Source organism: Saccopteryx leptura, chromosome 3, assembly GCF_036850995.1.
Source record: "Saccopteryx leptura isolate mSacLep1 chromosome 3, mSacLep1_pri_phased_curated, whole genome shotgun sequence".
Taxonomy (NCBI): domain Eukaryota; kingdom Metazoa; phylum Chordata; class Mammalia; order Chiroptera; family Emballonuridae; genus Saccopteryx; species Saccopteryx leptura.
The window spans coordinates 65,496,209-65,521,563 of record NC_089505.1 but is presented as its reverse complement, the minus strand read 5'-3'; the positions used below and the strand labels follow the sequence as shown (position 1 = coordinate 65,521,563).

The following is a 25,355-nucleotide window of genomic DNA, read 5'->3' as shown; positions in this document are numbered from 1 at the left end:
TGGCAGCAGGGCAGTGGGAACGAAGATGAGGTCCCCTCTTCTAAACTCCTTTTGCTGATGGCTAATGTCCAGAGCTCTGGGCTGAGGACATGCTGGGTGGGATCCACGCTTTAGTTTTTGAAGCCCTGAGTAGTAGAGGTGGGTGGAGAGAAAGAATGTGATTCTGTTCTAAGATCACTAGCCTATTTAATCCCAGAGACAATGAGTATTATCACCTTCACTTTACAAGACCAGAGGTTGAGAGACCTGCACAAAGTGACACACAGCTAGAGAGAAAAAGGTGGGATTTGAATCTGAGCATCTTGGCCCCAAAGTCAGCCCCCCCCCCAACCACCATCTATGCTAACCATAGAGGGGTGCTGGCTTCCTGAGTCCCCCTTTCTTCTGGAGACAATCTCTGGGAAGTGATAGTGGAGGGGTAGAGGAGAGGGAGGAGGTAAAGAGAATGACATTCGCAACACAGTCGGTATCCACAGATATGGATATCAGAGAGCAGGCTCAGCGTCGCACTCCTGGGAAAGTCTCTAGTTCCAAGGAGGCTGGACAGGAAAACCACTTCCTGTATGTAGGGTCCTGTGCCTTGCCCAGAGCCAGGCCTCAGTCGTCCACGTAGGAAAATGGACTCAACTACCTCTGACTCTTTCAGCAGGACCCGAGTCTCTCTGCTCTGGTTTACCAGCAGCATTGCAGCCCAAGGAGGTTGTGCTAATCTCCAAAGGCAGCATATTGCTTTGAGAACTTCCTCTGTGATTTCCAGGGAGGCAGAGCAGCCCCAACTTCAACACTATGCGCTGTCATCTCTCAGACCTCAGGAAGAAGGCTTCATTCCCTCCCAGCAGCATCCTGACATTTCAGGGTGATCTAGCCTCCCACTCTGACATTGTAATAATACTAAGTACAAATCTTAGAACCCCAGTTATTGCTTGAAATCACCCCAACTCTCCTCTTGTCTCCTGTGCTGTGACAGGAGGGCAGACCCTCTGTTTCTCTTCTTGGCCTCTGCACTTGTCCTCTGCCCCAAGCATGCAAAAAACTGTGAAATCCTTCACACAGTCTGACCTTCAACTGCCCTGCTGCAGATAAGCCTCTTTTTCCCATCCCATCCCAAAAATTACATGAAGAGGCTGGAAGAACTAGGAAAAGGAAGAACACACCCAACGCACCCCGGCGCGAGACAAAAATCAGATGCCAGGAAAGACTTCCCCTCACAAGCTTGAGAGAGGCACCTCTGCAGACAAGACAAACAGCACAAGGCAGTTGGGTCTGGAGTTTATTGCAAGTGGACGTAAGGACATCGAGATTCAGGGAGGAGGGGGACGGGCTGTGGGCTCTGTGCTCAGAATCCTATGGAAGGAGGGTCCGGAGAAAGAGACCACAATGTGGTCTGCCAGAGGTGGAGGACCCAGCCGGACGGTGAAGGAGCTGCGAAGGGCGAGGCCCCAACCCAGCTCCTTTTCACCCCACATTCTTCAGGATGACAGCTCCGGAGACGCTAGGTGATTTCACAAAGAAGGAGTCCTGGCCCAGCCGGGAACGGGCATCCACAGTGGGGGCGCAGGCTCTCGAGGGCTAGCTTGAGGTGGAAGGGATGGCTACCCCGGTCCTCGCCCCCTCGCGACCTCCGGCATCTCTCTGGTCTTCTGATGGCTCGGGCGGCGGCTGGGGTCGCTGTGGCGGCGGCGGCGGCGGCTGCGCGGCAGCTCGAGCTGGGGTCGCGGCCCGCCAGGGACTCCCAGGAAGCAGGAGACCGAGGCAGGGGCGGGCGCCGGGACAGGCGGCGCACCCGGGTGGGCAGCGCATGGTGGGGACGGTGCGATTGGCGGCAGGCCAGCAGGGGCCGCGGGGGGCCGCGTGGGAACCCAGATGAGACCGTAGTAGACGGCAAGCAGCACCGCAGCCAACGAGACGCAGAGGAAGTAGGCGCAGACAGGAGCCAGGCGCAGCCAGCGACCCCGCGGGCCTTCGCTCAGCGCGGAGCCACCAGGGCTCTCGGCGCCGCTGCCCACGCAACTCGTACCCCGCATCTCCGCAGCCTAGTCGGCCCCGCGCTGCCGCCCCCACAGGCCCCACCCCCACATCCTAGGCCCTGCCCCCTCGGAGGACAGCCTCCATGCTCTAAATCTCCCTGGTCCAACCACGACCCGCTGGCACGGTCACGCCTCCGCGCGGACCTGCATCCTCCGCCTTATAGAGTCACCCCTCCGGCCAACCATTAACAAGCCCAGGTTTAACCTCGCTGTCCTGGCCCCGCCCCAGGAGAGCAATACCCGTTTTATGCTCAAAAGCGGGTCTCGGTCCAGCCGACTCCTGCCAGGCTTCGGTGTTATATCCACGTTTCTTAAATGCAAGCCCGCCCCAGCACTTAGCTCCTCTCTGCTCTCTTCGAGGCCTCGTCCCCGCACCCTAATCCTGTCCTCTTTCGGGACTTAAGACCTCTTCCAGGCCAACAGTCACGCCAACCAAGCCCTGCCAGCTTGCCAGGCTCAGGCCTCGCAGGCCCCGCCCCGGTTCCAGCTTGATTTTTCTCTGAACCAGACTGTATATACGCCAGCTTTTGATTCCGTCCTCTTCTCCCCCTGGCTTCACCCCTCTCTAGTCCAGGCTCTACCCCTTTCCCCCTCCGCACTCCACTCGTTCCGCACCAAATTATAACCACTCCCTCCACCGGTGGCTGCGCCCAACACCAGCGTCAGGAATTCTCAACTAAGCAGGCCCCACCCCATATCCTAACGCTATCCCAGGTTTAGCCCCGCCCACCAGGATTCTAGCAGGCCCAAAAACCTTAACCATGCCCCTCACGGGACCAGCCTCCCCCTCCTCCTCCATTATTTTTGTCCCGAGGTCTAAACTCAGGCCCAGAAGTTGCAGCTGCATCACACACCCTAATCTTGTCCCTTTCCCAGCCACCATCCTCAATTTCTCCTTCTCCCTAAGCATGGGGTCCAGAGTGGGCTCCAGGGAGGAAAGAGCACAGCCCGGAGAGCCAAACTAACCCCCTCCTGCCGCCCCCTCCCCATCAAGGCCAGGAAGCTTCAGTGCCCTCCCAGCAGCGTCTTCAGGAGTTCGGGGAGGCCTGCAGGAGGGGGGGGGGGGGGAGACGTATCAGGGAAGTGGAGGAAAGTAGACCCCCTTCCTCCCGCTTCTTCCGCCATGGAAAAGCCTGCCAAGCACAGCAACCCAATCTGCCCGGGCCAGAAACATTGTTCAAAGGTTAGCGAAAGCGCTGCGTTTAATAGAGACAACTGGTGGCCGTGTAATTCAAGTCCTTCGGAAGAGTCACCGGCTAGTCGCCATGCTTTAGATATAACCTGGAGGCGGGAAACTCATCCCGGAGACTAGCACCTACCCTCCATGGCCTCCATAAGTGGGTAACAGCCATCTAGATGCCACAACGCCCCCATATGTGAGACTGGACTACGACCCTGGCTCCTCCCTCCCTTACTTTTAACCCTCTCCTGGCTGGAGTGTGGCAGAAGCAGAGGACAGAGGAGCGAGGCTGCGGGAAGTTAGTGCAGAGTCGGTGGGCGCGGTCAGCGGGCGGCCCCCGGTGGTGAGGCAGCCGCCACCACCTTGCAGAAACGCACCCTCTGGAAGCTGGTGATCTCCGCAGTCTCCTGGCCCTCGGGGCCTGCCTCTGGGGAGAGAAGGGGGGGTCAACAGAGGGGAACGGACCCCAACTCACCTCCTCCCAGACCCAAGACACCCCCCACCTACCTAGCTTGGCTCATCATCCCGATTAAGCCTGGCTACCATCACACACACACACACACACACACACACACACACCCGCGCTAAATGGTTTTAGGGCCTCAGGCTCTTTTAATCCTCACAGTGGATCCACGAGGCAGCAGGACCCTGTTTACATCGAGAAAATAAACTGGTATTGCGAGATCACAGTCACTAAACCAACACGTGACCCAAAGACAAAGTACTAGAGCACCCTGGCCTCACCCACCACCCTACACTCTGTTCTCTCCGACCACCGCCCACCCTCACCTCACAGGTTTAAAGCTACTGTGCCCTACTGCGCCTGCGCTCCTTTGCCCTTGCCTGCATCCTGAGTTCCAAACTTTCCTTGGTTCCATCCCCAAATCCTAATCCCATTCCTGGAGGAAGGAGCTTGGTCGCAACCTGGTTTCCACCGGGTGGAGGTGGTGAAACGGGGTTCGGGCTCTCGCTCCTCCTCCCTTGCACTTAACATTCCAATAAGGTCCGCATTCCTATTTTAATTTACCCCACTGGGCTACATCTCAAAAATCTAATCCTGCTCACAGTTTAAATCCATTTTACACTGCCCCTCCCCATTCTTTATTTAAATTTCTAATCCTGCCTTTAGCCCCACCCACTAGACCTAGCCACGCCCCTTACCTTTAAATTCCTTTGGGAAATTCCTGAGGTCCACCTTTAAATCCTAATCCCGTCATGATTCCACCTCCATACCCCTGGGCCTCTCATACACTCGATTCCCAGTCGCTCGTCGCCATAAATCCTTTCCTTGGCTCCATTTCCTATGCTATCCCAGCATTCTACGGTCACCCCCAGGTCCAGAGCTACCCCACAGCAGTGATGGAACCCAGCTCCACTCCATCCTCCTTCCGCCAAGTCCTCCAGGGCCCATCAGCTCCCGCACCTGGAGCTGCCTCAGACCCCTCCTCTTCAGTTTCCTGGGTTCCTGGGAAGCTGGGCCCACTCTCCAGGGAGGTCGGGGCTGGCTGATCACCTCCTGGGGAAGGGGGAGGCCCAGTCAAGCCCCTCCCCCTCCAGGCAGTCTCCCACCCCAAGACAGAAGGCCCTCAAGGAATGCCAGGGGATTCAAGGACACAGGTGGGGAATGTTATTTGAATGTAAATGTCATTGCATGTGAATTCTTTATTGGGGATGGAGCTCTGGAATGGCCCAGAGCAGGGGCAGTATCTGAGAGTGGGCATTCCAGAGATGTGTGGGGCCAGCACACAAAGGGACATGGACTGTCCTCCCTAGCTGCCAGGGCAGCGGGGCACATGAGGTTCCAGGGCCCAGCCCGAACCCCCCCTTCCCCCCCCCCCCTGCCATGCACCGTGAACACACACACAAGCAGCCAGCTTCATGCATTTCCAAACGGCCAGGCCTCACCCGGAGAGAGGACATCAGCCGGGTGGGTGGTCCGGGGAGAATTCAGCTCCATCTCTTCACCCCAGTCAGACACAGGCTGGTGGCCTCCAGGGGGTGAGAAGGGGCTGGTGGGTGTGGCAGGAGCCTGGGGAAGAGGCAGGGCCTCCTCTGGCCTGGATGGCTCTTTGTTGGCCTGCTCACTGCTGGGGCTCCCGATGGGCTCCTGCTCTTGGGCTGGTTCTTCTTCCTCTTCCTCTTCTTCTTCCTCCTCCTCCTCCTCCTCCTCCTCCTGGTCCGCCTCTTCTGCCTCCTCAATCTCTTCCTCATCCTCACTCACATCTTCCCATTCCTCATCATCCCCTTCATCCTCCTCCCCTTCGTCTTCCTCCCCCTTGTCCTCCTCCCCCTGATCTTCAGGAGGCTGGTGGGCAGGGGCTAGGGTCTCAGGCAGCTGTGGGAACACAGGGCAGGTGGAGGAGAGGGTGCTGGCCCTGAGCAGCCCCGCACCCCCTGCCCAGAGATGACAGTCCACCTAACCTGTGTGGGCATCTCCTTGCGGGGGGTGGGCTGTGGGGCCTCAGGGGCAGGGGACACTACCTCCTTCGTCTCCCAGCGGTCATCGTGGTCACTGGAGAGGTCAGAGGAAAGGGTCATGAGGCCTCAGGGAGACAGGAGGAAGGAGCTTCCACTTCCTACGCCCCCCCTTCCAGAAGAGGTACAAAATTCAACTTGGGGAGAGAAATAGGTTGCAGAATTTCCTAAGAGGATTAGCATGCTGGAGCACCCAGAAGGAAATGGCAGGTGTGTCTCTTCAGGTGTCCAAGACAGACAGATGGAGAGAGGACCAGGTTGCAGAAGAGGAGATGGGTACGAGAAAAGGAGGGGACAGATGAGGGTAAAGTGGAGAGACAGGCCCCAACCCCCCCCCAAACCAAGCACCTGACCCCACAGAGAGACAAGGCTCAGAGAGAGACAGACAAAACCACAAATACACAAGTCCAAGAACAACTGGGTATAGGGCCACATAGCCCCACCGGGAATGCACACATGCCCATGGAAGCGGTGCCCCCACCTGTAGGCACGGGGGACTGCCTTGGCCTGGGGTCGGCTGCTCCTCTTCTTCCTGCGGCTAACCTCAGCTTTGTGCTGAGACAGGAATTCCCTGAAAGTGGGGGGCTTGGGGGGCCGGGCCCAGGCCTGGTCATCTGCAACAGAACCCCGGAGGGGTCAAGGGTGGGGAACACAGCACAAACCACTGCCCAACATGTGGCCCAGCCAGCAACCTCACCCCATTCAGGGACACCCACTCACCATAGCGATGGGATGGTTCAAGGGCAGCGGCTGGGCCATCCCTGAACCTGGGGAAACGAGAGAAGGGGTGAACAAGAAGCTGGAGGTACAGTGGAAGCAAGAGGGGTAGGAATAGATAAGAGGGAAAGATGGGGGTCAGGGTCAGATATCAAGATCATAGGAGGAGAGATGGTTAAGAAGATGGGGGGGGTCACTGATTAGAAATGGGATAGGATCAGGTGATGGACAAGAGGCAAATTTGGCCTGACCAGGCAGTGGCGCAGTGGATAGAGCATAGAACTGAGATGCGGAGGACCCAGGTTCGAGACCCCAAGGTCACCAGCTTGAGCACAGGCTCATCTGGCTTGAGCAAAAAGCTTGCCAGCTTGGACTCAAGGTCACTGGCTCAAGCAAGGGGTTACTTGGTCTGCTGAAGGCCCACAGTCAAGGCACATATGAGAAAGCAGTCAATGAACAACTAAGGTGTCACAACAAAAAACTGATGATTGATGCTTCTCATCTCTCTCCATTTCTGTCTGTCTGTCCTTGTCTATCCCTCTCTCTGACTCTCTCTCAGTCCCTGTAAAAAAAAAAAAAAAAAAAAAAAAGAGGCAAGTTTGACATCATATGACAAATATAGAAACAAAAATTTCAGCATTTTTGCCCGACCTGTGGTGGCACAGTGGATAAAGCATCGACCTGGAAATGCTGAGGTCGCTGGTTCAAAACCCTGGGTTTGCCTGGTCAAGGCACATATGGCAGTTGATGCTTCCAGCTCCTCCCCCCTTCTCTCTCTCTGTCTCTCCTCTCTCTCTCTCTCTGTCTCTCCCTCTCCTCTCTAAAATGAATAAATAAAAAATTAAAAAAAAAAATTTCAGCATTTGAAACCCCAGAACAAAAATTTGAAAAGTACATGATTCCTAGCTTACTGTCTGGACTCATTTCCTATTACTATCTCTCACCTTCCCAGCTAAATAGGTTCTCCTACCACAAGGAGCTCCTGCCTCAGGGCCTTTGCACCTGCTGCTCCTGGGACACACTTATCCAGATCCTTCAGGAGCCAGTTCCCTCACCTCCTTCAGACCTCAGCTCAGAGGCTTTCCTAAGTCCTCATCTAAAATAATATCTTATGTATATTATTGAAGTCTAAAAGAAGCCTCCATCCCGCGGCACAATCTGCTTCATTATTCTTTACAACTTAATATTAGATCTAGTCATGACCCATCTTTCCCACTAGACTATAAGTTCCATGCAGCGAGAAACGTTTTTTTCACCCCAATTACCTAGAACCTTCCATGATACGCAGGAAGGACTCAAAAAACATCTGCTGCCTGACCTCTGGTGGCACGGTGGATGAAGCGTTGACCTGGAACACTGAGGTCACCGGTTCGAGGCCCCAGGCTTGCCTGGTCAAGGCACATATGGGAGCTGATGCTTCCTACTCCTCCCCTACTTCTCTCTCTCCTCTCTCTCAAAATGAATAAATAAAATTAATTTTTTTAAAAAACCAAACATCTGCTAACAAAGTCAATGCACATGAGACTTGTTGCAGGCTTCTTTAGGGACACAAGAGAAAAACAATTACTTTTTTTTTAGAGAGAGAGAGAGGGACAGGAAGAGGAAGAAAGAATGAGAAGCATCAACTTGTAGTTGCTTTCACTTTAGTTGTTCGTTGATTCCTTCTCATAACTGCATTGATGGGGGGGGGGGGACCTCCAGCTGAACCAGTGACACCTTGCTCAAGCCAGCAACCTTGGAATCATATATTAATGATCCCGTGCTCAACCTAGAGACTTTGGCATTCCAGCCAGCAATCTTTGGGCTCAAGCCAGCAACCCTGGGATCCTGCACTCAAGCCAGCGAACCCATGCTCAAGCTGCCGACCTCAGGGTTTCAAACCAGGGACCTCAGCGTTCTGAGTCAACACTCTATCTACTGTGCCACTACCGGTCAGGGTACTTTCTCATTCTTTAATTATTTATTTATTTTATTTATTTTTTTTTTTTACAGAGACAGAGAGAGAGTCAGAGAGAGGGACAGACAGGGACAGACAGACAAGAATGGAGAGAGATGAGAAGCATCAATCATCAGTTTTTCGTTGCACATTGCAACACCATAGTTGTTCATTGATTGCTTTCTCATATGTGCCTTGACCGCGGGCCTTCAACAGACCAAGTAACCCCTTACTCGAGCCAGCGACCTTGGGTCCAAGCTGGTGAGCTTTTCGCTCAAACCAGATGAGCCCGCGCTCAAGCTGGTGACCTCGGGGTCTCGAACCTGGGTCCTTCCGCATCTGAGTCCGAGGCTCTATCCACTGCACCACTGCCTGGTCAGGCACTTTCTCATTCTTAACCCCTGAGAACATCCCCCCCCCCCCAAGAGCCCAGCTGCCTACACTTTAGAAAGATCAGTGACAATACCTATGCAGATATGTATGTCTCATAGTTGCACAAGCTTAGTTCATAATCCAAAAATAATTGCTCTAACCAGGCACATAAACAAGATCCACCTTTTTCTCAAGCCAGCATCAACAGTAAAACTAGGTGTGAAATCTTCCAAGGCAAGAGGACAGAAGATGGTGTAAAACTACAGCTACCGAGGCCTGGCCAGATGGTTCAGTTGGTTAGAGCATCGTCCCAATATGCTACGGTTGTAAGTTTGATCCCTGCTCAGGGCACATACAAGAATCAACCAATGGCCAGACCAGGCAGTGGCACAATGGATAGAGTGTCGGACTGCGATGCAGAGGACCCAGGTTCGAGACCCCGAGGTCGCCAGCTTGAGCGCGGGCTCATCTGGTTTGAGCAAAAGCTCACCAGCTTGGACCCAAGGTCGCTGGCTCGAGCAAGGGGTTACTCGGTCTGCTGAAGGCCCGCAGTCAAGGCACATATGAGAAAGCAATCAATGAACAAAGGTGTTGCAACACACAATGAAAAACTAATGATTAATGCTTCTCATCTCTCTGTTCCTGTTTGTCTATCCCTGTCTATCCCTCTCTCTGACTCTCTGTCTCTGGAAAAAAAAAAAAAAAAAGAATCAACCAATGAAACCAGTTAGAAGGTGATGGAAGACAATTGGACTTTGGGTGATGAGAATGCAGCATAATCAAATGTCAAAATAACCTAGAGATGTTTTCTCTGAGCATATGTACCCTGATTTGTCAATGTCACCCCATTAAAATAAAAAAAAAATCAACCAATGAATGCATAAATAAATGGAACAAACTGACCTCTCTCTCTCTCTCTTAAATCAATAAATTTTTTTAAACCTAAAAAAAAAACTACAGCTGATCTTAAGACTGCTGTTTGTTGGCTCTTTCAAAAACTTCTCCATCTTTGATATGGAAGCTGGTCCTACTATCAGTGACACAAAGATGCCTTCGCTTAAAGTTTGACTAACTGGGATTTTCCTGGACCTTTTCAGGGACAGAGTCAGATCTGAGGGGTTTGGGTTGGTGAAAACAAATTACACAGATGAAGAGAAGATACAAAGGTCTAATACTGTTAACAATTCTTCCTGCCCTCCCTGTGTGAGAATTTACATCCATGCCTTTAGCCATGAAATCACGGCAGTACTACCCACTAGAACAGGGGGCCCCAAACTAAGGCCCACGGGCCACATGCGGCCCCCTGAGGCCATTTATCCAGCCCCCACCACACTTCCGGAAGGGCACCTCTTTCATTGGTGGTCAGTGAGAGGAGCATAGTTCCCACTGAAATACTGGTCAGTTTGTTGATTTAAATTTACTTGTTCTTTATTTTAAATATTGTATTTGTTCCCATTTTGTTTTTTTACTTTAAAATAAGATATGTGCAGTGTGCATAGGGATTTGTTCATAGTTTTTTTTATAGTCCAGATTTCCAACGGTCTGAGGGACAGTGAACTGGCCCCCTGTGTAAAAAGTTTGGGGACCCCTGCACTAGAACAAGCAGTTTGAGTTCCTACCCAGAGATGCTGGGTCTGTTGGCTAACAGAATAGAACTCTTCCTTTTGTACATCTGCCAATGTGATGACCTGCTCTTTCCCAGGCTGCTGCTCCCCTCAGCCTGATCCCCAGAATGAACAGACATGGAGCAGCACTGAATTCAAGAAGCCAAGCCTGCCTGCCTGCCTTGGTGCAGTGGATAAAGCGTTGGACTGGGACGCGGAAGACCCAGGTTCGAGACCCAGAGGTCGCCAGCTTGAGCGCGGGCTCATCTGGTTTGAAGCAAAAGCTCATCAGCTTGAGCCCAAGGTCGCTGGCTTGAGCAAGAAGTCACTCATCTGCTGTACTCCCCCCCGCCCCCCCCCCCCGTTAAGGCACATATTTATTTATTTTTTATAGAGACAGCGATAGAGTCAGAGAGAGGGATAGACAGGGACAGACAGACAGGAACGGAGAGATGAGAAGCATCAATCATTAGTTTTTCGTTGCAACACCTTAGTTGTTCATTGATTGCTTTCTCATATGTGCCTTGACTACGGGTGGGCCTTCAGCAGACTGAGTAACCCCTTGCTCGAGCCAGCAACCCTGGGTCCAAGCTGGTGAGCTTTTGCTCAAACCAGATGAGCCCACGCTCAAGCTGGCGACCTTGGGGTCTCGAACCTGGGTCCTTCCGCATCCCAGTCCAACGCTCTATCCACTGCGCCACCACCTGGTCAGGCAAGGCACATATGAAAAAACAATCAATGAACAACTAAGGTGCCACAAGGAAGAATTGATGCTTCTCATCTCTCTCCCTTCCTGTCTGTCCCTATATGTCCCTCTGTCTGTCACCAAAAAAAAAAAAAAAAAAAAAAAGCCAAGCCTGCCAGACCCACAGCTGAAAGTCCAGCCTGGCCCTGGCCATGTAGCTCAGTTGGAAGAGCGTCATTCCAATGCACCAAGGTTGCAAGTTCGATCCCTGGTCAGCGCACATACAAGAATCAATGAATGCATAAATACGTGGAACAACAAATTAATGTTTCTCTCTCTTTCTCTCTCCCACTTCCTCTCTAAAATTAATTAATTAATTAAATATCTGTGTTGAACAAATAACTGCATTCATTTTTTTTTCATCTATTTTTTTTTTTTTTGAGAGGAGAGGAGATAGTGAGACAGATTCCCACTTGTGCCCTGACCGGGATCCACCTGGCAACCCCCCATCTGGGACTGATACTCAAAATCAACCAAGCTATTTTTAGCACCTGAGATTGATCCTCTAACCAACCGAGCCATCCTCAGTTCCCAGGGCCAATGCTCAAACCACCTGAGCCACTGGCTATGGGAAGGGAAGAGGGAGAGAAGGGGGAAAGGGAGAGAGGGAGAGAAGGGAGAGAAGGAGAGGAGGTGGAGAGGGAGATACAGGGGAGAGGGAGAGAAGGGGGAGAGGAAGAGAAAGGGGAGAGGAAGGAGAAGCAGATGGTTGCTTCTCCTGTGTGCTCTGCCCGGGAATCGAACCCAGGAGACCCACACACCAGGCTGACGCTCTATCCATTGAGATAGCCAGCTAGGGCCTACTTTCATTTATTTTTTTTAAATGTCTTCCCTGACCTGTGGTGGTGCTATGGATAAAGTGTCAACCTGGAATGCTGAGATTACCAGTTTAAAACCCATACAAGAAGCAACTAGTACAAGTTGATGTTCCCGTTCCTCCCCCTCTCTTTTCTCTCTCTTCTCTCTGTAAAATAAATAAATAAAGTGTTAAAATTAAAAATGCCTCAGCTGGGTGTCTAAGTGGATAGAGCATCTCCCCAGAACACTAAGGTCGTGGGTTCAATCCCTCGTCAGGGCACAAAGAGAAATAATCAATGAGTGCACAAGTAAATGCAACAACTAAGTGGACAACGAGTTGATGCCTCTCTTCCTCCCCCACTTCAAATCAATGAAAAAAAATGTTTTTAGATGCTTTTTTGTGACACTGAGATCTGGTGGTTACACAGCATTGCCGTAGTGATTGCTGATACACAGGATGAGAAAGTCAGGTCCAAGATCACAGAGCCAAACAGGGGCGAGACTCACATCCCATCGGTCTTCTCAGCATCCCACTCCCGCCGCCACTGGCCGGTGGGCTTGCGGTGTCTCTGCAGCCGCTCCTGGTCGATCTTCTCCCTCTCCTGCTTCCAACGCAGGTACTCGGACCGTTCCCGGCCCGTCATGGAAAGTGTCATGTCGCTGGCACCACCCAGGCCAGCCCGGCGGCCCTGCTCCACAGCAGATAGCCAGTCAGGGCCCCATCCCGCTGCCCACCCCACCCAACCCCATGTCCTCCAAGCTCAGAGGGAGAGTCACCTGCTCAAGGTCACAAGGTCTGTTCACGTGGCACCTTCTCAGAGAGGCCATCCCAGATCTCTCTGTCCCACTCCCCCTGCTGGATTTTTCTTCACATTTGGTATTACCTGACATCTCATTACATATCCATTCATTTAGCTCCCACCAGAATAGACTTCATTAGGGGAGGAGCTTTGCCTTATTAAAAACCCTTAGCCCCAGTATCTAGGAAAGCGCCAGGCATCCAGGTGGGCAGTAACCATTATTAACATTAAGAACTAGAAGAAGCCATTGCCAAAAGGCAGTGTGGCCCTGGCACTGGAACCAACAAGTCATCTGGGGCAAAAGCCCGGGGCAGGCTGCCTCCCCTCAGGGCTACGCCTGGTGCTCGGCACACACCTAGGAACATCGGCTGCCGAAGGGAGATTCTGGCTGAAGCAGGCACGTGGCCCAGCATGCCCCGCCGCCAGCACCCACCTGCCGCTCCTGCTCAAGGCCACAGCGCACACGCTCAAAGTCGGGACCCCCCCAGTTGCGCCCATGCCTGCGGCTGCCTTCCCGGCGGTCCCGCTCAGGCTCCTCCAGGGGCCTGCCGCGCCGTCGCGGGTCGTCCAGGAAGTTGCGCACAGGGTTAGGCTCCAGCACACCTTCCTGAGGGCATGGAGATCGGGGTTGGCACACTCACCCGGCCCAGGTGGCTCTGCCCCGCAGCGGGACACCCTGGCACTGACCCGCTGATTACGCTCATACTCTGCAATCTTCTCCATCTCTTCGTTCATCTTCTCGATGTTCTGCCTGCGCCGCTCCTCCCACTCCTTGAGGGGGGGACAGAGACACCAGGTGTCAGGGGGAACCACTCAACTCTTCTGTGCTCAAGAGTTAACATGACAGCCCTGAGTGTCTCCTCAGACAGACCCGCTTTAAAAGCCAGCCCTTGGCTGGCATCTGGAAATCTGGCTCCAGCCTGTTCCCGGTCAACAGTTAGTTGATAAGGGGGATGCTCATCACACCTCAACTGTGCATGCCATCAATATGGTGTATGCTGAATGCCCACTTTCCCTCTGGGGTCGGGGTTTTGGATATCTACCAAGCAGAAGGGACCTACATGGCCAGCCACCAATAAAAATTCTGGGCACTAGGTCTCTAATGAGCCCCTGGAAGACAGCCTTTCATGTATGTTGTCACGACTCTGCTTGAGGAAGTAAATGCAGCCCATATGACCCCACTGAGCGAGCTGGTCACCTCCAGATCTCAGCCCAGGCGCCTTTCTACTGTGATTTTGCTTTGAGTTCTTTCACTGTAATAAATCTTGGCCAGGGGAATTTCTAGGAAAACAGTGAATTTGAGAGAGGGGTTGGGGACCCAGACACACCAGGGTCGCCACCATAATAATGTCAGTTTAACAGTAATAACTTGGCAGTTGACTTGGTCAATCCATTCTCCTTTCCTCTGTGGTAACAGAATTTTATATGAGCACATAGCCAAGCTGCTGAGATGACGTTTTCATTCCCAGGAATCAGCATACAAGAGAAAAATAAACTTCCATTGGATTTAAGTGGAGTGTTTTCATTACACGCTTTAGTGTGTACAAATGATAAACATCCACAAGTCACACTCTCTGAGCACTTACTCTGGAGAGTTTATGTCACAGAATGTTTATAATAACCTTTAAACCAGATATTCTTCCCACTTAAGAGTGAGAACTCAGGCTGACCAATGGTGGTGCAATGGACAGAGCATCGACCTGGGATGGTGAGAACCCAGGTTTGAAACTCCGAGGCTGCCAGCTTGAGTGCGGGCTCTTCCAGCTTGAGTATGGGATCATCAACATGATCCCATGATTGCTGGCTTGAAGCCCAAGGTTACTGGCTTGAGCCCAAGGTCACTGACTTGAACAAGGGGTCACTGGCTTGGCTGCAGCCCGTCAAGGCATGTTATGAGAAGCAATCAATGAACAACTAAAGTGTCACAACTATGAGTTGATGCTTCACATCTCTCTCCCTTCCTGACTCTCTCTCTCTAAAAAAAAGAAAGAGGAAGGGAGAAAGGGAAGGAGGGAAGAAGGAAAGGAAAGAAAAAAGGAAGGAGAGAGGGAGAAAGGTGCAGGGAAAGTACACACAGCACTGGTCAGCATGGGGAGAGAGGAAAGAGCTAGATGGAGGGACTGAAACAAAGACAGAGACACAGAAAATTGGACAAATAGGCCAACGGTCCATCTGAGCAGAAAGAGAAAGAAATGACAATGGAGAGCTCAGCCAGAGGCCTCTAACCCCTTCCCGACTCCTACCTTGGATCTGCGGTCAGCAGTTGAGGCATCTCCAGTTCCAGGGAGATGAGGGGACCCTCTGCCCCGGCCTCTCCGGCCACGGCCACCAGCTCCTCCTCGAGGCTGCTCCCCAGGACTGTCCTCCCAGGTGCGGGATGCTCGGCCCATCCCTGCACGGCCTCCCTGCTGGGGGGGAGTCCGACCTCCCCTGCTGGCCCCTTGGGGCCGAGGGGTCCCAGGAGACCTCCTGGAAGGACCTTGGTTCTTCTCCTGGAAGTAGGGAGGAAGGAGAAGTCCAGTCACTGGGGCTGGGAGACTAGGACAGCCCAGGCCCAGGAGCAGCTGCCAGGATGGAGGCCACCCACCAGTCTAGGGCCGCTGGGAGGGCTCTCAGGCCTCAGCTCTTTCCCCTCCCTGTCTTCAGGTGTCCCCCACCCCAGTGTGGGGCTCACCATCTCAACTGCTACATTTTCCTTCTCCAGGGAGCGGCCCTTCCGGGGAGCTGTCACAGCCACACCCTCAAGTTCAGCTTTTTTACGGTCTTCCTCAATCTCCTAGGACCAAACATCAGAGGTAGGTGAGTGTCAGGGGTCCTGTGTGTGTCTGGACTCCCACAGCCCCCTAAATCTCTCCCAAGTCTGGCTGCAGCCCAGGTCTCTCTCATGAGCTCTAGATAGAAAGCCAGTCACCTCAGCATCTTCCCCCAAACTGCAGCAGGCTGCTCCCCAGCTAAGAACCCTCCTATGTTGTCCTTAGCAAAGAAAGAGCCAGAGGCTCCCCCACAGCCCACGGTCTAACCTGCTTACCATCCAGACCTCATCTCCCACCCTCACTCCCTTCACTAACTCTAGTCTCTCACTGCTCCTAGAAAATACAAGACTCAGACCTGCCTCAGGGCCTTTGTACCTGCTGTATCAGTCCCTCACTTCCTTCAGGTCTCTGCTCATAGGTTCCCCTTATAGAAACTGGCTCTCCTGCCATCCTTCTGCCCCTTCCCCTGTTCACACCTGGCATTACATATATTTTATCTACTGTCTGCTTCCTCCTGCCAAAGAATCTGCCTGAAGACAAAGACATCTCTCTGTTTTGTTCACTGATGTATTTCCCAAGCCTAGAACACTTCCTGGCACACACACAAAATATTCAATATGCTTTTTCTTTTAAGAAATGAATGAAGAATGAATAAATGAAACCCCATCCTCCTCCTAGCTCGCATCTCTGGAATAGCCCCACCACCTACTCTGTTACCTTTAGAAGGGACCTGGGCCTTGTCCTGAACTATCCCCCACTCTTTCCCACCTCCCACCGCTGCCCATCAGACACTGAATCCCTCCAAGCAGCCCTCTCCTAAGCCAAGCACCTCCTCTCTCCCCAAGGTTTCTGCCTCAGCTTCCTCTGTGGGGTCTTTGGTGTCCAGTGTCACCTCCTCCCATATACCACTACACAGCAGTCAGAGGTGTCTTCCTAAAAAGCTATTCTAACAAGGCCTCACTCCTCTCAAAACCTTCCATGGCTCCTCAGTGCCCTCAAGAAAAAGTCCAAACTTTCAGCCTGGCCCCTACTGATCTCTCCAGGTCAATATTCCCCAAATGACCCTCTAATTTTAAGCTCCAAGTATTTATACAAACTGTTTCCTTGCCTGACCTGTGGTGGCGCAGTGGATAGAGCGTCGACCTGGAACGCTGAGGTCACTGGTTCAAAACCCTACACTTGTCTGGTCAAGGAATATATAGGAGTTGATGCTTCCTGCTCCTCCCCCCTTTCTCTCTCTCCTAAAATAATGATTAATTAAAAAAAAAAAAAAAAACTGTTTCCTCTGCTTGAAACATATTCTGCTCTCCTTTTGAATTAGCTAATTACCATAATACCTAATCACCCTTCATATCCCAGAATCCCCTCTTCCAGGAAGTCTTCCCTAATATCCTCCAGGTAGGGGGAAGAGCCTGCTCTGGGGTCCCAAACACCCTCTCAACTCCCTGATACCAGCCTTGCCCACTCTGGGTCATCAATGACTGACAACAGCGCTATAGCCCCAATAGACCGTCAACCCTGCATGGGCAGGTCCAGGGCTGTCTCAGTCACAGCTGTTTTCCCAGTACCACTCAGCACAGGTCCTGGTACAGTGAAGACCTTGGTAAATATTTGTGAATGAATGATGTGATAATGGCATGAAGTAAAGAATGCCAGGCTTTTGGCTTTTATCCTAACAGTGAAGGGTAACCATGAAAAGGATTTAAGGAAGGGAGAGGTGAGGGAAACTCACTGCGGGGAGGAGAGGGGGTGGGATCTCCCAGGGCAGGGCTAGGGCACCTGGTAGCGCCGGATGAGAGCCTCATTCTTCCGTCGTAGAGCCTCGATTCTCTTGTCCAACTCAGCATCCTTCTCTTCCTTCGATTTCAGATCCAGCGTGGCTGACTGAAATAGGGAGACAGAGAGCAAGAAAAACCTATACCCACCTCAGTGCCTTCAATCCAGGGTCTAAGTCTGGCATCCCTCCTCCCAAGCCCCCTGCACCAAAGCTCAGATTCCAAACTTGCCACCTCACCATTCTGCTGGCTGGGTGGGGCAAGGGTCCCAGCAAACCTTCCCTGCAGAATTTGGACACAGCACTAAGGGTTCCTGAGGGCAGAAGGAACAGAAGTAAGACCAATGCCCTCCTCCCATCTGCTTCCTCCTCTCCCATCCCAGGCCCTCCTATTTCACATACGCATACACGAACACACAACCCTGCACCCCAAGAGAATTCTAGTCCTCACTCTCAAGTTCTCTTGAAATATTATCCCGCCCCTTACCTGGAAAACTTTAGGCTCCGCGCCCTGTGCACATTTGGACCCACCCATTTCCATGTAAACACTGGAGTCAAACCTCCCTTGGAAAGGTCTGGCCCCACTGCACTGCTTAAGAAATCATCTAACACAGCTTCCCTCCAAACTAAGTTCTCTAGTCCAGACTCCACACTCGTGCTGAGAGTTTTAGCCGGGCCTCCATCTCAAGTAAACTTTAGCTACAGCCTGTACCCCCAACCTGTACAAGAAAGTTCTAGGCCCACCTCCCTTTGCCCATTCAGATGCCGCTCACATCCCTGTGAACATTCTAGATCTGACTCTTACCCAGGAAAGTTTCAGAAACAGCCCATAACCCCATATTCAAAGAAAAAAGCTCGAAACCCAACCCTCAGAGCGCACTCTAAACCCACGCCTCTTTCAGGGTTGTCCTAGCTGCGACCCCGCCATCCCGAGAAAGGTGCTCCTGCCTTCCCGCAAAGATTCCAAAACAGGCACGGTACCCACTGGAGAGGCTTCTTGGGCCTGGCCCGGCCTCTCCAGTGAACACTATCCCCGCCCTGACACGGACAAAACTTCCCGACCTGCCCGCGGCTTTCCAGGGAAAAGCTCTAGCTTCGACCCGGTCCGGGACTTCCAGCACCCGCCCCAAACCAGGACGAACTTTCTAGCCCCGCCCACACACTCACGTCATTGATCAGGCCCGGCTTCGGACGTTCCCAGCTAACCCCCCTGGTCACGCCCCCCGGGTTTCAAAGCAACAGCTGAAACCTGCCCTCTCCTCGAGCTTGAGACCGACCCCGCCCCGGGCTCGCCAGCGCACACCCTGGCCACGCCTTCGGCTTGCCCAACCAACCCTTTAGCCACGCCCCTTGGTTCCCGCCCCGCCCCGTCCCGTCAATATCTGGCCTCGCCCCGGGCACATCCAGCCAAGGTTCTGGCTGTGTAGCCGGCTTCCGGGCCAATGTTCTAACGTTGCCCTTAGCTCTAGCAAAACTATCAGGCGTCACCCCAGCATTCCCCCGGAGGATTATGGCCCCGCCCGTGTAACCGCCGTAACCTTTTTACCCCTCCTCCGCCCTCGCCTTCACGTCAGAGTATGGGTCCGCCCCTGACTTCCTCGCCAACAATCTGGACCCACTTGCAGATAAGGCAAAACTTTCGGCCCCGCCCCCAGCGTTTTCGGCCAAGGTTTCGGCCCCGTCCCCCAGCTCTCAGCGCCACACTTTGGCACCGCCCCCAGCGCGGGCACAACTTTTCGGTCCCACCCCCAACTGCCCACCCACGTCCTGGCCCTGCCCACCAGCCGACGTCCCGCCCTGCCAGCGCCCCTCTAGTTTCCCATGTGGGCGTCCAGTCCCCGCCCCCTGCAGAGTACTCTGACCCCGCCCCCACGGGCTGCTCGCTTCCCTGATCACGCTCGCTCCCCCTACGTGGGGCGTCAGGCCCCGCCTTCTCCGGGCGCGCTCCCGGCCCCCTCTCCCGGTCACCTGTCACGGAGACCCCGCGGCGTCCGCGACTCCCGCTCCGTCGGCCTTCGCGTCCGCAGCTCCCGGGCCGCGTGCGTCACTTCCTGCCTGCACCACGTGAAGAGGGGAAATAAAGAGGGCCACTTCCGGCCCTGTCGCCCCGTTTCCGGGATCCTTAAAGGCGCCGCGCCCCTACGGGTGGGTGCTGGAGCGGACCGAGCTGGTTTCTTCAAACTTGTTCAACTTCCTTCTGCCTGGATTGCCTTCTTCCCGGGAAAGGAGACACCATATCCTCTCTCTGGCCTGTACATGCCCCCTTTATTTCCTGGTTCCAATAAATAGGTGCGTGCCAGGCGCTGGTCAGTGACTCCAGGAAACCGAACCTGCTAGGCTTGTCCTGGGGGAAATGGGGGGGGGGGGGGGACGTCAAAGCGATGCTGGAGGTAGACCTCATGCCTGTTCTCATTAAGTCACAGGTGAATGTGAACCAACCAAAAACAGTATCAGAAATGGAGAGGCCTTGTTAGAGGAGCAGGAGAGGACACACACAGCCTGTGACAAAGGCCTGTGGTGAGTGAGCTTGGCTTATTCCAGAAACTGGAAAAAGCTCAGAAGAGGATCAGCTGGATTTGGCTATAGAGTCCAGGAGGTTATGCATTAACCAAAACTGAGAGATAATCAACCAATAAGCAGTGATAAATACTATAAAATACCCTTACAGGAGGTATAAGTGGGCAGACCAGATTCCCTGAGGTTGCCAATAATTTTATTTTGTGATTTAAAACGGGAACCGGAAGTACCTAGTACTGTAGTCCCTTGCCCTTTTTATATGGCTACTCAACAGCTTTTCAGAGTCTTTCTCTACACATACAACTTAATTCTCATAATTCCCCAAATACCTGCCAAATTCACTGCAGCACTTTCTGCAGCTCCTTTTATTTATTTTTTTTAGTGAGAGAGACAGGAAGGGAGATAAGCATCAACTTGTAGTTGCGGCCCTTTAGTTATCGATTGCTTCTCACATGCCTTGATGGGGGGGGGGGGGCCTGCAGCTGAGCCAGTGACCCCTTGCTCAAGCCAGCGACCTTGAGCTTCAAGCCAGCGACTATGGAATCACGTCAGTGATCCCACACTCAAGCCAGTGACTTCAGGGCTTGAACCTGGCACCTCAGCGTCCAAGGTCAACACTTTATCCACTGCACGCACCATCATTAGTCAGGCTGATTTTGAGAGAGAGAAACATTTGCCTGTTGCTGTATGTGCCCTGACTGGGGATCAAACCCACAACCTTTGTGTACGTAAACGATGCTCTACCAACCGAGCTATCTAGCCAGGGTGCTTCTGCTTCTTATGTAACCTCCTCATAGGGGTGCTCCTTGACACCATTCATTTAAAATTTGCAAAACCTACCATCCCTTTTCCTCTTCCAATCCTATTTTTCTATTTATTGTTCACCTTCTAAACTAACATATCTCTTACTTATCTTGTTAACAGTTGGCTTCTGTATTACATCATCTGTTTTATACTGTGCTGTGTCCCCAGGGCCTCCAACGGTGCCTTGTACCTAGTAGGCTCTCAAAAAATAGTTGTTGAATGAGTAAGTCTTTATAACTACTTTTTCTTGCCTTTTTATAAAACAAAAGGTATACTGCACTGAAATTCTATATCTTTAACTTAAAGAGGTCTAGTTCACAACCTCTTAAACTGCTGGGTAATCTTCCATCCTATCAATGGGCCTTAATTTACCAAACTTGGTCTCCTGGATGTTTGAGTAGTTTCAATGCAGCCCACAATGCTTTGTGGGTACATGATCTGTAACTTTGCTCAGAAAAGACTCATAATGTTGTGGTTAAGACTGTGGACTCTAGCGCTGACCAGTTAGACCATCGTCCCAAAGTACAGAGGTTGTTGGTTCGATTCCTGGTCAGGGCACATACAGAAACAGATTGATGTCCCCCTGCCACCTCTCTCTGTCCCTCTCTCTTAAGTCAATAAAATAAACATTTTTGTGTGTGTGTATTTTTCTGAAGTTGGGAACGGGGAGGCAGTCAGACAGACTCCCACATGTGCCTGACCGGGATTCACCCGGCATGCCCACCAGGGGGTGATGCTCTGCCCATCTGGGGCATTGCTCTGTTGCAACCAGGGCCATTCTAGCGCCTGAGGCAGAGGCCATGGAGCCATCCTCAGCGCCCAGGCCAACTTTGCTCCAATGGAGCTTTGGCTGCGGGAGGGGAGGAGAGAGACAGAGAGGAAGGAGAGGGGGAGGGGTAGAGAAGCAGATGGGCGCTTCTCCTGTGTGCCCTGGCCGGGAATCGAACCCGGGACTCCTGCACACCAGGCCGACGCTCTACCACTGAGCCAACCGGCCAGGGCCTAAAATAAACATTTTTTTTTAATTTTTTTACAGAGGCAGAGATAGACAGGGACAGACAGACAGGAACAGAGAGAGATGAGAAGCATCAATCATCAGTTTCTCATTGCACGTTGCGACTTCTTAGTTGTTCATTGATTGCTTTCTCACATGTGCCTTGACCACAGGCCTTCAGCAGACCAAGTAACTCCCTGCTGGAGCCAGCGACCTTGGGTCCAAGCTGGTGAGCTCTTTGCTCAAGCCAGATAAGCCCGTGCTCAAGCTGGCGACCTCGGGGTCTCGAACCTGGGTCCTTCCGCATCCCAGTCCGACGCTCTATCCACTGCGCCACCACCTGGTCAGGCTAAAATAAACATTTTTAAAAATTAAAAAAATAAAAGACTGTGAACTCTAAACCCAGAAAGCATGGGTTTGAATCCTGGCTCTGTCACTTACCAACTGTGTGACCTTGGGACTTCCCTAGATTTCAGCATCTTCACCTGTAAAATAGAGACTGACACCTCCCTAGGTTTATTTTGCAGAATTCAATGGATCGATGAGTTAATACTTATAAAGTGCTTGGCACAAGGCCTGAAATACTGTAAGTTCTCAGTAAATGGAGATCACTTACGACTTCTAAAAAGACAAATTGCTGGATCAAAGATTAATTTACTATAAAGTAAAAATGGCCTGACCAGTGGTGGCGCAGTGGATCAAGCATTGACCTGGAATGCTGAGGTCACTTGTTCGAAACCCTGGGCTTGCCTGGACAAGGCACATATGGGAGTTGATGCTTCCTGCTCCTCCCCCTCTTCTCTCTCTCTCATCTCTAAAATGAATAATTAAATAAAAATAATTTTTAAAAAATAGCCCTGGCCGGTTGGCTCAGCAGTAGAGCGTCAGCCTGGCGTGCGGGGGACCCGGGTTCGATTCCCGGCCAGGGCACATAGGAGAAGCGCCCATTTGCTTCTCCACCCCCCCCCCCTTCCTCTCTGTCTCTCTCTTCCCCTCCCGCAGCCAAGGCTCCATTGGAGCAAAGATGGCCCGGGCGCTGGGGATGGCTCCTTGGCCTCTGCCCCAGGCGCTAGAGTGGCTCTGGTTGCGGCAGAGCGACGCCCCGGAGGGGCAGAGCATCGCCCCCTGGTGGGCAGAGCGTCGCCCCTGGTGGGCGTGCCGGGTGGATCCCGGTCGGGCGCATGCGGGAGTCTGTCTGACTGTCTCTCCCCGTTTCCAGCTTCAGAAAAAAAAAAAAAATGAACAGAGGTGGCCCACGGTTCTGTAGGGCCTGAAGTCTACACAAATTGGAAGCCCTCTTGAAGAAAACAAATTTAAAAAATGCAAGACTTCCAGGGCACCTCCCAGGGTGTCAGGCAGAGCCATGGAAGTGAGGGGCCTGGAAGCTGACACATCCCCTGCCTCCCTGTAAAGTCACCATTTTATTTTTTGTTTTATTTTTTATTTTATCTTATTTTATTTTTTTACAGAGACAGAGAGAGAGTCAGAGAGAGGCATAGACAGGGACAGACAGAAACAGAGAGAGATGAGAAGCATCAATCATCAGTTTTTTGTTGCTAGACCTTAGTTGTTCATTGATTGCTTTCTCATGTGTGCCTTGACTGTGGGCCTTCAGCAGACCGAGTAACCCCTTGCTCGAGCCAGTGACCTTGGGTCCAAGCTAGCGAGCTTTTGCTCAAACCAGATGAGCCCACGTTCAAGCTGGTGACCTCGGGGTCTCGAACCTGGGTCCTCTGCATCCCAGTCCAATGCTCTATCCACTGCGCCACCGCCTGGTCAGGCATCTTTTGTATTTTTCTGAAGTGAGAAGTGGGGAGACAGAGAGACAGACTCCCACATATACTCGACCAGGATCCACCTGGCATACCCACCAAGGTGCGATGCTCTGCCCATCTGGGGCATTGCTCCGTTGCAACCGGAGCCATTCTAGTGCCTGAGGCAGAGGCCATGGAGCCATCCTTAGCGCCTGGGCCAACTTTGCTCCAATAGAGCCTTGACAGCGGGAGAGGAAGAGAGAGAAAGGAGAGGAGGAGGGGTGGAGAAGCAGATGGGCACTTCTCTTGTGTGCCCTGGCCGGGAATTGAACTTGGGATTTCCACACGCCAGACCAGTGCTCTACCACTGAGCCAACCAGCCAGGGTCTAAAGCCACCACTTTAGACAGAAAGAGGCTACCTGGGGCACAACAGAGCCAACGTGAGAAACCCTGCTTTAGCCACACCGAACAATATTTTTGGTTCCTTGAAGACAACATTCTTCCTTGTCTGGGCCTTCACACAGCCTGTGCCTCCTGCTTGGTACAGCCTTCCCAGCCTTTTATCTAGTTAAGTTCTCATCCTTCTGACTCAAATATCACCTCTTCCAGGAAGCCCTCTCTGACCCCATGCTAGGGTAGGTGGCCCTCTGTCTTACTATCCCCAAATTCCTTCATCCCAGCCCAGGCCCTTCAGGGTTCTCCCTGTGCAGGAACAGGTTTGTATCCCCCAGACTCTGAGCCCTGTAGGAGCAAGGCTGGGTTGTCTCTGTCACTACTGCATCCCCAGCATTGTCCAGCCCACGGCCATGTACACAGTAGCTCTCATTACATATTGAAACTAAAGCAGCCCGGTTCTCCTGGAGCCTTCACAATCTCCCCAACCCATTGGACCAGGAAGTCCCAACCTGGTCCCTTATGACTAAACTATTTTTATAGCAGTTTCCCAAATGCCCCTTATGACTAAACTATTTTTAAAACATCCATCTTACTATACTGAAATAAAATGCATAGATAGTATGTTCTACCTGTATACAATTTTTAAGTAAGAGGAGGGGAGGGGAAATAGACTCCTGCATGAACCCCAACTGGGATGTACCTGGCAGGCCCCGTCTGGGGCCGATGCTCAAATAAACCAAGCTATCCTCAGTGCCTGGGGCAACTATCAAACCAATAGAGCCACTGGCTGTGAGAGGGGACAAGGGAGAGAAGGGGAAGAGGGAGGAGGAAAGAAGCAGATGGTCACTTCTCATGTGTGCCCTGACTGGGAATCGAACCCAGACGTTCACATTCCAGGTGGACGCTCTATCCACTGAGCAAACAGGCCAGGACCCATTTATTTTTTGTTTTTAATCAATGTAATAACCTAATTGTAACATAAAGGAGAAATAAAAGTAAATTATAATAAGGAAAACGTGAAAAATGCATTAGTACAACTACACTGGAAAAAATGATTGAATGCTTTCACCTATTTATAATGAATATGTTTGAGTATAAGATAATTTGAAAAATTGCTGATGGAATATTGACACTACTCTTGTTATACTTGAAATTTTGAGAAAGGGGTGTGTGTGTGTGTGAGAGAGAGAGAGAGAGAGCAGCAGCTGGGACAGTAGATTGACACAAGATACTGTAGTGAAATATTAATACTTCGATGTGACTTTGAAATCAGAAGTGGTGTTGCAGTGGGCATGTGATTATCAGAAATAGTGCATAACCCCTGGTTGATTTCCTAACAAAACATGGTACAATTTTCCCTAGAAAGAAGTAGTTGCATCCCTGGAAAAATTCAAACTGTATTAAAATCATGCAAATATTATTCTGTGTTTGCCAACTACAGAATGTCTCAAATTCAAGGGACTGACATTATCAAGTGCTGCCGAGGATGTGGGGCAGCCGGAATGCTCGTCCACACTGGAGACGGGGTGGAAAGTGCTCCAGCTGCTTTAAGAACTGCGTGGCAAGTTCTACTCCAGTTCACCCAAACTCATACCCTATGAGCCAGCCAACCCAGTCTAAGGGAGATGCCCTGCAGAAATGCATACGTGTCCACCGAGTGACATGTCACACATGAGAATATTCATAAAAGCTTTAACATGACAGCCCC

At 52.0% G+C, this 25,355-nt stretch overlaps 2 protein-coding genes across 9 annotated transcripts; both read right to left on the bottom strand.

Moving 5' to 3' along the window:
• Window positions 1-1,253: 1,253 nt before the first annotated feature.
• Window positions 1,254-2,033, bottom strand: INAFM1 (InaF motif containing 1). The gene has a single exon (XM_066373840.1). The coding sequence runs from the start codon at window positions 2,022-2,024 to the stop codon at window positions 1,593-1,595; it is 432 nt and encodes a 143-aa protein (XP_066229937.1). The 5' UTR covers window positions 2,025-2,033; the 3' UTR covers window positions 1,254-1,592.
• Window positions 2,034-2,937: 904 nt separating this feature from the next.
• CCDC9 (coiled-coil domain containing 9) lies at window positions 2,938-19,259 on the bottom strand. Of its 8 annotated transcripts, XM_066373837.1 has the most exons (15): window positions 19,150-19,259; window positions 17,422-17,495; window positions 17,187-17,291; window positions 15,329-15,430; window positions 14,898-15,146; window positions 13,342-13,425; window positions 13,088-13,261; window positions 12,362-12,543; window positions 6,403-6,449; window positions 6,164-6,296; window positions 5,629-5,719; window positions 5,113-5,542; window positions 4,631-4,723; window positions 3,585-3,634; window positions 2,938-3,073 (listed from the first exon to the last, which is right to left on the bottom strand). In XM_066373837.1, exons 2-15 carry the CDS (start codon window positions 17,422-17,424, stop codon window positions 3,056-3,058), a joined length of 1,761 nt encoding a protein of 586 aa, XP_066229934.1. In that variant the 5' UTR covers window positions 17,425-17,495; window positions 19,150-19,259; the 3' UTR covers window positions 2,938-3,055. The 8 variants fall into 8 exon arrangements, with proteins under 8 accessions (XP_066229934.1, XP_066229936.1, XP_066229929.1 ...); XM_066373839.1 differs by lacking the exon at window positions 4,631-4,723; XM_066373832.1 differs by lacking the exon at window positions 2,938-3,073 and having other exon boundaries at window positions 3,212-3,634.
• Window positions 19,260-25,355: the final 6,096 nt, after the last annotated feature.

Excerpts from the sequence above, each read along its gene's own strand:
- INAFM1 (XM_066373840.1), bottom strand. The coding sequence starts at position 2,024 with ATGCGGGGTACGAGTTGCGTGGGCAGCGGCGCCGAGAGCCCTGGTGGC.
- CCDC9 (XM_066373832.1), bottom strand. Across the intron at positions 15,431-17,186 it reads CTCTCATCCGGCGCTACCAG|GAGATTGAGGAAGACCGTAA; the intron begins GTGCCCTAGCCC and ends GTTTGGTCCTAG. Across the intron at positions 13,426-14,897 it reads CTGCTGACCGCAGATCCAAG|GAGTGGGAGGAGCGGCGCAG; the intron begins GTAGGAGTCGGG and ends CCCCCCCTCAAG.